General features: G+C 41.6%; 2 protein-coding genes across 2 annotated transcripts; one reads left to right on the top strand and one right to left on the bottom strand.

Annotated features, from left to right (window-relative positions):
• Positions 1-4,223: 4,223 nt before the first annotated feature.
• LOC138209564 (3-mercaptopyruvate sulfurtransferase-like) lies at positions 4,224-9,438 on the bottom strand. The gene is made up of 2 exons (XM_069168236.1): positions 8,723-9,438; positions 4,224-5,138 (listed from the first exon to the last, which is right to left on the bottom strand). The coding sequence occupies exons 1-2, from the start codon at positions 9,300-9,302 to the stop codon at positions 4,840-4,842; spliced, it is 879 nt and encodes a 292-aa protein (XP_069024337.1). The 5' UTR covers positions 9,303-9,438; the 3' UTR covers positions 4,224-4,839.
• A 731-nt stretch (positions 9,439-10,169) lies between these two features.
• On the top strand, positions 10,170-12,915 carry rps19bp1 (ribosomal protein S19 binding protein 1). Its single transcript, XM_069168138.1, has 4 exons — positions 10,170-10,334; positions 10,791-10,967; positions 11,345-11,442; positions 12,224-12,915. The coding sequence occupies exons 1-4, from the start codon at positions 10,280-10,282 to the stop codon at positions 12,371-12,373; spliced, it is 480 nt and encodes a 159-aa protein (XP_069024239.1). The 5' UTR covers positions 10,170-10,279; the 3' UTR covers positions 12,374-12,915.
• Positions 12,916-12,969: the final 54 nt, after the last annotated feature.

Below are 12,969 nucleotides of genomic sequence, written 5' to 3'. Positions count from 1 at the left end.
GTATAATCACAGGTAGTTGTATCTGAACCACATGTGATGCATTGAATGTTTGTGTCTGTTATGGCTGTTGGGAATGACTATGAATTACAAAAATGTATGACCAAATGATTTCTGTACATAAATTATCACATATGTGCATAATAAAATATTTTTTGAATGTATTCTGTGTGTGTAAATTTTCCCAAAATGGTAGTATCATATGATATGGCAGGTTGTGTACCCCAACTCCTTGGAGCACAATAAACACCTCACTTTTGAATAAAATAAGAAACTGTGAAAAATACAGTTCTTGATAAGCAAACCTAATGTGTCTGAAATAGAGTTAGATTTAGCTTACCTTATTAGGAGTTATTAAATCAAAGTGTTCCCACACAGGGGAAATCATCCTCTTCCTAGCTGGCGCCATCTTATCACCTATCCTTCTCTCCTCACTCTCCTAAATCTCCAAACTATCTCTCTCTCTCTCTCTAAACTCTCCAAACTATATAAACGCTATCCAAATTATCTCTCTCTCTCTAAACTCTCCCAACTAAATAAACGCTATCCAAACTATCTCTCTCTCTCTCTCTCTCTCCTAAATCTCCAAACTATCCAAACGCTCAACTAACCGCAACTCTCCACCAACAACCCACATTTTGATCGGAGCCTGAGGGGTTTATATTGCCATCAAACCTCCCGGCAAAACCTGAACCACTTCCCGAAGCAGTCACGTGGTACAGCCGGGCAGCGAGGCTTCGGACATCATCATTTTTGGCTCCTCCCCTAAATGAAGCAAGCCTCGACACACGCTTCGAGGAAACGCCCCCTCCATTACTCGACACACGCTTCGAAGCGTCGGCACACCTCGTAACATCACTATTTTTTAGGAGTGCATTGTTTCTGAGAACTGGTGACACTTTAAAGCAGGATATGTTTGCATCATCCCATGTGTATTTAAGAAAATCATGATGCAACGTCTATCTTGAAAAGGATGACATCATCTAAAATGCGGAAAGGTCATAGACTCTGACTGGCCAATCACTTTAACCCGGCATAAACTTTTACAGGTCCCTTGCCATTGTTTGTTTCAGACCCTGACCATAAATTGTCACTTTTTACAATTAATATTACTACTGGAGCTAAGCTGAAGGTGAAGAGGAGGAGATGTAAACCATCGGTACCGGCGATTTTGATGGGGAACATGAGGTCGTTGACCAATAAGACGGACGAGCTCGGCGCGCTGGTAAAGACCCAGCGGGAATACCGGGAGTGCAGCATCATGTGTTTCACTGAGACATGGCTGCACTCACATCCGTATTATTTGCCGAGGGAGTTCTCGTCCGCCATTGTTAATGCTGTTTACGTTCCTCCATCAGCTGACGCAGAGGCAGCAGTGGACACCATCCACTCCACTGTGTCCAAACTGCAGACTAAGCATCCCGGTGCATTTTTGGCAGTTACTGGAGACTTTAACCAGTCTGGATAAAGTACTGCCAACTTTGCACCAGTATGTTAACTGCCCCACACGGAACAATAAAACCCTGGATCTTCTGTATGCTAATGCCATGGATGCTTACAGTACTACTGCCCTTCCCCCCCTTGGTAGGTCTGACCACAACCTGGTCCTGCTGACTCCCAAGTATGTTCCTCTGGTACAGAGGCAGCCTGTAACCACCAGGACTGTGAGGAGGTGGACACAGGAGGCTAAAGATGCCCTGCAGGACTGCTTTGAGTCCACGGACTGGGATGTGCTGTGTGGACCACATGGGGAGGACATCAACACCAGGACGGACTGTATCACAGAATACATCAAATTCTGTGAACACACCACCGTACCATCCCGGACTGTAAAATGCTCCCCCAACAACAAGCCGTGGATCACCAGTGACCTGAAAGTTCTTCTTAATAAGAAGAAAGCAGCCTTCAGGTCTGGGGACAGGGACGAGCTCAGGAGAGTGCAGCGCCACCTGAAGGAGAAGCTGAGAGAGTGCAAGGACTCCTACAGGAGGAAGCTGGAGGCCAAACTCCAACAGAACAACGTGAGGGAGGTGTGGAGGTGTATGAAGGAGATTACTGGGTTCAAGGGGAGAGAGAGACAACCAGGGGGAACCTGGAGAGGTCAAATGAACTAAACTGTTTCTTCAACAGGTTTAGTTCACCACCCTCATCTGTCTCCGCCACACCTCCCAAACACCTCTGCTGCCTTCCCCCCTCCCCCCTCTGTCCCACCTGGTAAGCTGCATGGACACAGAGCCCTCAACTCCAAAGGTATCTATCTATCTATCTATCTATCTATCTATCTATCTATCTATCTATCTATCTATCTATCTATCTATCTATCTATCTATCTATCTATCTATCTATCTATCTATCTATCTATCTATCTATCTATCTATCTATCTATCTATCTAATGAAATTAGCTATTTCATCTGCAAGATACCCAGCATTTTAATGAATCCCTTACTTTCCAGATTTGATTCAGCAACAAATCAGTGTGTAAACACATCAGAAGCTGCCCAGCATCACATCACATGACGTTTAACTTCAACTTTTTGAAAACTAACAAATGAGAACAAAACTTCTGTTCTGGCAACAGCAGCTCACATATCTGTTTGGCAGAATCGTAATAAAGTTACAGGCTATGACAGCCTTTAAAACCTGCTCTTTGTACTCATGACAAATCATTTTTATATCTGTAGGAAGGACAGCAAACAGAGCCTCTCTACAGTGGAGTTGCAGAGAAACTATAACTGCTTGTGGTTAAATGTTCAAATTCTGTCATCGGGGCTACCACAGGTGTGTCATGGTTAAAAACCGCTCTGATGATGCCCTCAAGTGGAAGCTGAAAAAACATCTTAATATTACCTTGACTGAGCTCATAAAATCAGACACTACTGAATTTTGTAGTTAAAAAATACCTTATTATAATGTTGGTATAATGTATCTTGAGGTATAACTTTGGGTTACTAAGTCCTGACTATATTGCCCATATTCACACATACAGCTAAAAATCTTCACTTGCACATAAAAAAAATGGCATTCGGTTCTCAAATTTTATAATTATGAATTAAATAAACAAATTTAAATCATCGAGGACTGAATAATAAAACGAGATAAAAGAGAGTGTGTGCTGCGCCTGTAAGTTATCTCCAACATTTGTGCCCGTGGATGTCCTGTTCACAGTGAGATAACTGATATAATGTCTTTATCAGATCAACACACTCACCAGTTTGGGTCGGACGAGATGCCACTCCTTCACGCTGTAACAGCACAGATGAAGAATTTGTCCGATTCCTCTTTGTATCACTGTGTTGTGCCACAACATCCATAGAAGAGAATAGTTGGCCTCTAACTTAAAAAGATGCCACTTAAAATGAAACGAGGAAAACAGGAACTTTGAAGTTTTACTTCCATTTCTTATCCCACGTGAACTGTTGTCATCTTTGTTAGACATTAGCGGTTATGTTGGTCATAGTCACTTGACTTTACTGATGTCTTTACAGAAACTTGCTCACTTTTTAAAAAATGTACTAATACATGTGTTAATACTTTAGAAATACCACAGCACAATGGCTTTTGGTGCCAAATGTGTTGTTGATTATTGGTTTAAATGCAATATAAGAACATTCGTCTGATTTTCAGACAATAATCAAGTCTCATTTGGAGGTTAGGAGACATTTCTGTTTCCAGTCTACCGGTCAACATGGTTCAACACTAAACACTGACCAACAGATTCTGAATTGTTTAACGAACAACTAATTTTAGGAAAAAGGAAAGAGAAATATTGGGAGCATGTTCAGTGATTGATTACATTAAAACCATTAAGGTACCATTTAAATCCCCGTTGAAAAATTAACAATGTTTCAAAATAGTGTATTGACAATTTGGAGGATCAATTTGGTTTCTGATATACATACTGTATAAGAGGGGTCAGTAGAAAATGTGAAAGTAACATTGTTGATAATTTGTTTTAGTTTCTTTACTTATTGGATAGAAGGTTGTTGTTTTTTCCACTGGAGGATATCTTGAAAGGTAAGGAAACACTCTCCAGGTGTGTGTCACAGTCGAATCAGCATTGTGCAGCTCAGAAGTCAGAAGTCCAACAATCAAACCTTTTCTACCAGCTTGCCAAACACTGCGCTCTCGGGTCAGTTTTGTGTCGTTTACGTCAAACCTACATTCTCCAGAAATATGCAAACATATATTCGAATGCAGAACATGAGATTTGCAAAACTCCCGACTCTGAAATTGGAGTTCCATTTAATTCCAACATAAAGTGTAAACAAAGCTTCTCCAGGTTCAAAAATGATTTAAAAAAAATAAAATAAAAGTCCAGTGTTCATTTACTGTTGACTTGCAGTCATCTACCAGTGTTTGGAATGAAAAAGATATTCCTTATGTAGCCTACTTATGCATTGGTGTTAAACAGTTTGTCAGTCTAGGAATTTCATTTAGCTTTTTGTGCTGAGAGTTGGAGGAGAAGATTGATACCAATCTCACATCTGTGCACTACATATGAAGCTACCAGTTAGCTTAGCTTAGCACAAAGACCTGAAACAGCTATCCAGAACTTGTTAAACCCTTTAGTCGGCACACATATTAAATAAATGAGATATAACAGGTACATTAGTAAAACTCTTTATATATCTTTTGTTAAACTTTTAAGAGAGTAAGGCTGACTGATGCCTTTCTGCTCTGGTCTTCAGCTAACCGGCTGCTGGCTGTAGCTTCATGGCATGAAGCCAGACTTGTCCTTTAAAGGTTCGAGCACTTTCCCCAACAATAAGCAGAGATTTATGATCCAGACCAGGTGTCGTTCAGTCTCTCAGTCATTCACACCTCCTGTGGTCTCCAACCAATCACAAATGCTTCCCTCGGCCTTCAGAGATGACGTGCTCTGGCACGGCGCGGGTGTACCACTCCGACCACCCGCCGTCGTACACCGACACCGCCAGGTTTCCGCACTCATGGGCCGCCAGCGCCACGTGGCACGCAGTCACGGCAGAGCCACACAAGACGCAAATAGGGCGGCTGAGGTCCACGCCTGCCCGGGTGAACTGAGCCTGGATTTGCTCCTTGGGCAGGAAGTGACCCGATGGGGACAGGAAGGAGTGGAAAGGAACGCTGATGGAGCTGGGGATGTGGCCCGGTTCTGTGTCTGTCAATCAGAAAGAAGAAAAGATATTACGAATATTTTTTTTATGATTTAGGCTACCTTTTTGCGCTACACTTATTTATTACTTATTTATTCATTTGCAAAGTATAGGAACAGGGCGTTAACAAAAAAATTAAGCACAATGAAAATAGCCCTGCTCCACCGAGTGTCAATCCTTTATGGCGTCGCCCATTGTTTCTGAAGGAGAAGCGAGGGGTGGATCTGATTGAGAACCCAAGGACACGACGCCCGCCTGGAAACCTGACTGCACCACTGGCATCTCAATCGAACTACATAAGCCTCCAAACATGATGCTCTTTGAGGCCTAACAACTAATTACATATTCAATTGTTTTCAGAAGGACCGCTAGAACACTGATCAGAAGAAGTAAGTTTAGCTAATGACACCATAATGACTTGAGGAAAAGATCTTGATTTTGTATTTTAAGAGAAGTTGATGCTTTTTGAATGGGAGTCTATAGGAGCATGAGGTTTTTGGAACCGCCCTAATGGCGCTCAGTGGTACTGCACTTTAAGTCACACCCACATTGTCTTCACTTTTCAGCCCCGGAGGCTGCATTATATACAGTCAATGTGCACCACACAGGATTTTAAAGAGGCATCTGATAATTTAAATGTTGTAAACTAACTGTTTAGATCAGAATGAGTCTTGTGCTTAGGATTTTGGTGGTGGGGCAACCCTTCAGTTGGAGGGCATTATGGTGGGAAACTTACGTACAGATAATAAAATCAACAGTGGTTCAATTTCATTTTGCTCCTTCAGATTTAAGCTCCTGGCATTGTGCATGCTACCTCATTGTCACACTGCCATAGCTTACTGTGACACCTGATTAAAATAAAGCCAATGTTAATGTTACTAGTAACATTTAACGTACTACACTGGCATGTATGAAAAGCCAACATAGTTGCAGCCAAGAAAGAACGCAGCCGGTGTGTTGTGGTCTCAGCGAGATTATTTGTGTAACAGTCCCATCTTCCAGCTATGAGCACTGCATGTACCAGGAAGAGCAAGAGGTCACAGCGGACATGAAGTGTTACATCATTCCATATCAACTACTCTGGATTAGAGACAAAAGCAGATCATACAGCTTCAGTGATTCAAGCTGTCAGTCTCACGTTAAAAGACAAATAAAAAAGGCACATACTCATTTAGCAGAGTAACAATGTCACTGACAAGACTATAGACAGTGTACTTGTTGCTGCATGAAGGACCAGCAGAGTTTTTACCTTTTCCTCCTGTTCCTTCAAAAAAGAAATATTTGCAAGAGAGTGACTACCAACGTTTGGCAGGATATTGAGAAACCCAAACTTATTGGGACAGACAATTGTCATCTGTTGACTACACTGTTCATAGTGAGTACGGCTCAGTATTGTTTTTTAGATTACTCTAGATTATCATCACTACACTGTACCTGAGTATACCGTTTTTTTCAGGACTTGACTTTATGACAGTTAATAAAATATTCTCAAAAATTAAATATTGTGTTTTAAATCTTTAAATTTCTATTTGATCTATAAATCTGAGAAAGCATGTAACACCTACTTTTGATACTACGGACAAATTTCCGTTCTTACCAAAACAGTATTATGGGTTTGATACCAAGACAAAAATGGACGGTTGTACTCCAAAATAAAGAAGACAGGGAGTCAATATTGTTACTTTTTCTTCATGAAAATGGGGATTGTATACTCTCTCACCCTTCTTTAAACCTTACATGGCACAGTAAAATGTATCTGTTCGGTGCCAACAGTCAGTTTGTCTGCAGAGGTCAAAGTTTCACAAATGAAGTTTCACCTGCAGATGAGACCTAACAGCACATCAAAGCTCCCTTTATCTGAGTGATTGTGTGTGGATGTGCAGTATTTATGCAGCAACATGTGAGTGTGTGTGTGTGTGTGTGTGTGTGTGTGTGTGTGTGTGTGTGTGTGTGTGTGTGTGTGTGTGTGTGTGTGTGTGAGAAGTGAATAGTGTTAGATAAGATATGTACAACAGGTGTATTATCACTGTCTTCTATTCTCACTGACTGCTATCTGTAAAGATGGGCTGACTCACTCTATTTGCTCCTGTCCTGCAGCATTGTGTGTGTTTGTGTGTGTTTGTGCGTATGTGTGTGTGAGTGTGTTAGCATACGGGTCAAAGACTGTAAATGTAGTGTGTAGTTATGGGAGTATGTCCGGTCTGCTCGCGCTCCTTACGTGTTTGTGTTGTTCAGTGATTCAGGTCCAGCTTGCTGTGCGCTGCCTGCATGTTTGTCCAGAGCAAACTCTGCTGAAACCTACAGTACAAGGAAGCACCGGACCACAATGGTTTTTCCACGGTATGCCTGTGCCATGCTGAGTTCAAACTGCCACAGAATGGCATGATTTTGTTTCGATTTTGTTTTTGGGTAAAATATTGTAATTTCTGTAGATTCATTTGTTTGTTAAATATCTTATTTATCTTTTGTGTGCATTATTTCAACCCTGAAAAAATAACAAAGATGACAAAGAAAAAGCTCAATTATTGATGGAAATACTTTATAATCCCTTATCTCGCAAGTTATTAATATATATATATATATATATATATATATATATCCACCAAATCAAGTCCTTACAACAGTATAGCCAAGAACCCAACAATTCCACAATTCCAGCAGCTGATAAATCAATATCTGAATTTTTTTCACTCCCTAATATTGATATCAATATAGGCACCAAAAGTACAGCATCAGTCGGCCTTTAAGTTCCAATGAATGATTGCATTATTCACACGACACGACACATGTTGTTTACTACTTCCCAGATCAGGATATAATATTGACTTTCATTGTAAGTGAAGATTATATCGTCTCATTTAGCTCATCTTTCACTGTTTTTGATTGTTCGTCAAACAAAATAGAACAAGCCTTTTGATGACTTAAACCTTTTTTTTTATAATAATAATAATTTAACAGGCTTTTGGAAAACCTGATTTTCCCAACACTGATGGGAGAAACAGACCTTAGTTCTTCAGTCATCTTTATTACTACCATCATCATTAGCGCATCCCTCCTTATGAGACTATAGAGAACAAAGGTATATGAGGCCCCATGTCTGAGGACCCATTTGCAAAGCATTGACAGAAAATAAGAATGAGTGTTAAAGTTTCTAGATAAAGATTTCATTTGATTTCAAACTACAGTTTTCTGTTTGGAAAAGGGTTCACAAAAAAAATGTCCAGTTTTTTTTTTTTCAAAACTATTTTGTAGGTAGCTGAATGTTCTTAGTTGATTAAAGTGCCAGGATCACAACATTTTCATAAAGGACACGGCAACTGATTAAGTACAACAAATGTGCAACGTTTAAAGTTGGATTTAGATTTTTCTGAGAATTTGCATCACTATTTGAAAAGTCTTATAACCTAATTGATCACCAATGAACGACAATGCTCGGCAGGTATATGGGTGTCCAGAGGGGGCTGAGTCATCTGGTGTGCTCCGTTGGACCTATAACTTCTAACTGCACCACTGCTTTTAGTTTTGGTTCCCAAAGAAATCGAAACAGAACCGTATCAACATCATGAAGACTTCATGGCAGACTACTCACTGTCTCTTGGCTCTGGGTCCAGTCCTCTGAACCTGCCTGTGGGCCTGGCATCCACCACCTGGAACTTCTTGGTGTCCAGGTTATCCAGGATATCCTCAAAGGTTTTTATCCACGAACGGTTCAGAGAAGCCTTGAACTCGTTCGGTGTGGGTTTAACGTACTGGTCACTCACCGGCTGACCCTCCAGCTCCCAGTTCTGGAGCCCCCCGTTGAGCAAAGAGACCGCACTGTGCCCGAACACCCGGAACATCCACCACACACGGGGCGCCGAGAACGCGCCGAACTCGCTGCTGTCGTACACCACGACGTGCGTGTCGCTCTCTATTCCCAAATTCCCGACATAATCTGCAAAAATCTTCTCTGACGGCAGCATGTGGTCAAGAGGAGAGGTTTTATCACAGCATTGGTCTAAGTCAAAGAAAGCCGCACCTGGGATGTGCCTCTTCTTGAACTCACTCTTGGCGTGACGCCGCAATTTGGGCAAATACCAAGAAGTGTCCAAGATGCGCATTTTCCCCTGGACCTTCACAGCCTGCGCCAGCCACTTGGAAGTGACCAGAGCCCTCGCTTGAAGCGACATGTTGAATTATGGAGAGGTAAAAAGGCTACCAAGTTTACTGTAGTTTATCTGTAGTAATGCTGTTCCAAAGGTTGAGAGTTGTAGAGAGAGCCAAAGCATTAGTAGTGGAGAGAGAGAGAGAGAGAGAGAGAGAGAGAGAGAGAGAGCGCGCGTACAACCATTACGCCCCCAATTCACAAACAGATGGAAGTGAACTGGGGCGGCGACGAGTTACAGTAATGGTATTACTCGGTAACGACTGAGGTCTATAGACTGCCTTTTAAAATCATTCATAAATAAATAGCCTATTCATTTTAAATATTTATGTATTTTACAGCACATGAAATAGCTACTTTTGTTTTGCCTTTAAATGACACAGTTAGTTAAACCAGGGTACTCTTCTTTATGCTGCAAACCCCCGAGGATGATGTGTGGAAGTTGTTATTCATGCTTTAATTTGCCCTATTGTTGCCTATTCTATGATCTTTGTTGAGGGACTATTATGCCTCTTTGTTTTGCTTAAGTTACCTTTATCAAATTGCATACGTTTATTAGATTTGAATAATAATAATAATAATAATAATAATAATAATAATAATAATAATAATAATAGCAATAACGCAGCCAATGTTTACAGATTTATGTTGATGAGGTTACATATGGTTATTACTACAATTATTAACCTAATAGTAGTAGTAGCCGTGTAGTTATACTAGTAGTTGTATAGTACAGTATAGGCTGGTAGCAGTATCAGTCGTAGCAGAAGGCAATGGAGTAGGAGCTGCAGTTAGTAGAAGTTAAGAAACACAGAAGTATGCTTCGCAGCCAGGTAGGAACGTTGTGCATCTTCGACTGTTGTCCGACCGATTGCTTTTAATCGACGCACCCGAGGCGCTTACCGGATGTTGACAGACTCACACGTTGCTCCTCGATGGTCAGGGTACACTCCTGTCGATTTATCGTGGAGAAAATAGAACAACTCGTGTTATTAAACCGAGATGTCGGCGTCGTTGATCAGGAGAGGACTGGAGCTGTTGAGCAACGACATAAAAGGTCAGTTTAGCCTCGTAGCTTCTAGTGAGCTAACATTAACATTAGTGTCGCACAAGTCCAAGCAGCGTTTGTAATGTTGAGTGTTGTTGCAGCGGAATAACGACGGATTCAATGCTGCTGTCTGAGATCTGGTTATGATTCAGTGTCTTAGTCAAAAAATGAGGACAACAATCTTCAATTGAGGCGTGTTTGAATTTATCGGTTGTGAAGTTAAAACCAGAAAAAAAAAAACACAAAAAAAAAACAACACGTGGTTTCATGTCCGACTAAATGTTGTCGCATTGCATATTATTTTATCCGACATCATGATCAGAAACATTCAGCGTACCGGCCGGTCAGGTAGCCCACACAAGGAGGGGCGTTTTGCCTCGTTTGCCGCTTAAATGAGTTTTTCTGCCTTTCTGTCTGTCCTCCTGTCTGTCTGTCCGCCTGTCTGTCTGTCTGTCCTCCTGCCAGATGTCCGTGAGCTGAAGAAGAAGCCGAAGCAGCAGACGCCCAGCTCGGCCACCGTGATGGAGCTGGTGAGCACGAAGCGGCAGGGAGTCACCAAGCAGGTCAGGAGGCTGCAGGGCCGCCTCGGGCCCGGGAAGAGCAAAGCCACTGTTAAAGACAAGAGGACCAAATCTGCAGTGGGTCAGTCCGCTTGTGTTGTTTCATTCTGTCACTCGAGTCTCTTGTTCTGTTTGTTTATGTCGACCACATGTCCAAAATGAACGGGATCCTTCACCTTGAAGAGGGAACTGTGTGTTTGTGATGGAGCCACCGGTTAGCTGCGATGTTCTTTGGTGAGGTGGAAAGTTAAAAGTCTTCCAGTGGAAACCAATTCAGACTGCAACAGTCTGGATAATTGTTCTGTTTCAGCCAGCAGCTCTCGTGTAAACGCTGCTGTAATTTCATTTCCTTTATCATTCAGTATTAATAATGGACGTGGATCACGTTTGTTTCGCATTACAACATCGGTCATACTTTCTCACTCTGAACTTCCTCTTCTCCTTTGGTGTGAACTGTAGAGGAGTTCAGGAAGAAGCGGGGGAAGAGCAACATGAGTGCGAACCTCAAATACTTCATGGAGACTGACTGCAAAGCAACAGATTCAGATACGCTGAAGGTGAGGAAGACCTCCATCACTCGCATACTGTCAATGCTGGTGACCTTTGTTTTTACTCAACATGCAATGACAATACTGTCTACATGTCTACCAAACTGGCAGATGACGATGTCTACGGTGAAGTGCTGGGGAGAGGGCGTGGTTGGTGCAACACGCTTTTTTTTTTGGTACATTTTACAGAATCAGAGCGCAGCTGAGCTGTAAAGAGAGAAGAGACTCTTAAACTGAATAGCACACAGGCTGTCTACCCGACGCTGACGTCACCAGTTTTTGTTTAGTTTACCTCGTCTGTAATTCCTGACACACCAGACCATCAACTGTGGAAGAGCCCCGCCCCCTTTCACAGTTCACAGTGTCGGACTCCGATTGTGGCGTCCGACTTACTACAATAATTACTCAGAGCTCACAGGTTTTAAAGTATTATTGTACTGATATCAAACTGTTACATGAAACAATGAAGAAAGCATCTCAACCGACCTGATGACGTTTTTAATTCCAGTATTTTCTGCCTCTTGAAATGTTTTTTCATTGATCAAAAGAAGTCTTAAACTACAGAAACATGATTATTGGTCTATGATTCGGATTAACTTCAGTTTTACTTTACAGAAAAAAAAACACGTCTGTGCAGTAAAGAGCTGGTGGTCCTCCTGGTTCCTCAGTATCTTTTGTCTTGCAGACAACTAACCGTTTCAAAACTAATGTCGTCCTTCAATTTTTATCTTTTGTTATCTACAAGTGAGATTTTGCTCCTAAAGGTTGACTGGATTTCTGTCTGACTCAGATCCAGAACCAGAATTCAGGGAGACAGTCCAGGAATCGCCCGGACGGACCTGTCAAGAAGTCCAAGGAGTCGCAGTCTCTGTTCACAGAGGAAGAGTTCCAGCAGTTCCAGAAGCAATACTTTGGGAGGACTGTCGAGGAGAAGAAATAAACCTGCGCTCAAAGACACTGCAGCCACAGAAACTGAAACAGGAGCTGTTATTTTATGGATTACAGTGGATTTCTGAATCTGATTATGTTCTGGAAATTGGTTCTACTTTTTACCTGCTGCAGACACAATCTCTGTCTACAGTCGTTTACAGTATTTGTCCGACCAAGAGTTCCATTCTGAACATATTGCTGAATGAAACTCAGCATTTCATCAGTTACTGTTTGAAAACTTACTGAAGGTGACTCGGATATCTGCAGCCAGTTGGCACTTCACAAGTAAAAGCCTGGTTTATTCAAACGATGCCTAACGAATATTTTAGTTATATTTCACTTGTTTGTTTTTTTTTCACATGTTGATTTTCATGAAACCTTCATCAGATTTGTCAGAAAAGCTGCAGAATCATTAAAAATTCATTGAATTTGTCCAACTTCTCTGATTCTGATGGTGGTTTCCTCCAGTCATTATTCCAGGCGGCTTACTTCAGTTTGCACTGGAGAATTTAGTTGAATAAAAACGCTTCTACTGTTGAGCAGAAACACTCAGACTTGTTCTTCCGACCTCTGTTAAGGTTGTAATGACAATATGTTTACATTCAC

The sequence above is a fragment of the Embiotoca jacksoni genome, unplaced genomic scaffold (assembly GCF_022577435.1).
Source record: "Embiotoca jacksoni isolate LCO1_2020_lvr unplaced genomic scaffold, fEmbJac1.0.p SCAF_4, whole genome shotgun sequence".
Lineage (NCBI taxonomy): Eukaryota > Metazoa > Chordata > Actinopteri > Embiotocidae > Embiotoca > Embiotoca jacksoni.
Note: the sequence above shows the minus strand (reverse complement) of the source record. Positions and strands in the feature narration are given on the sequence as shown.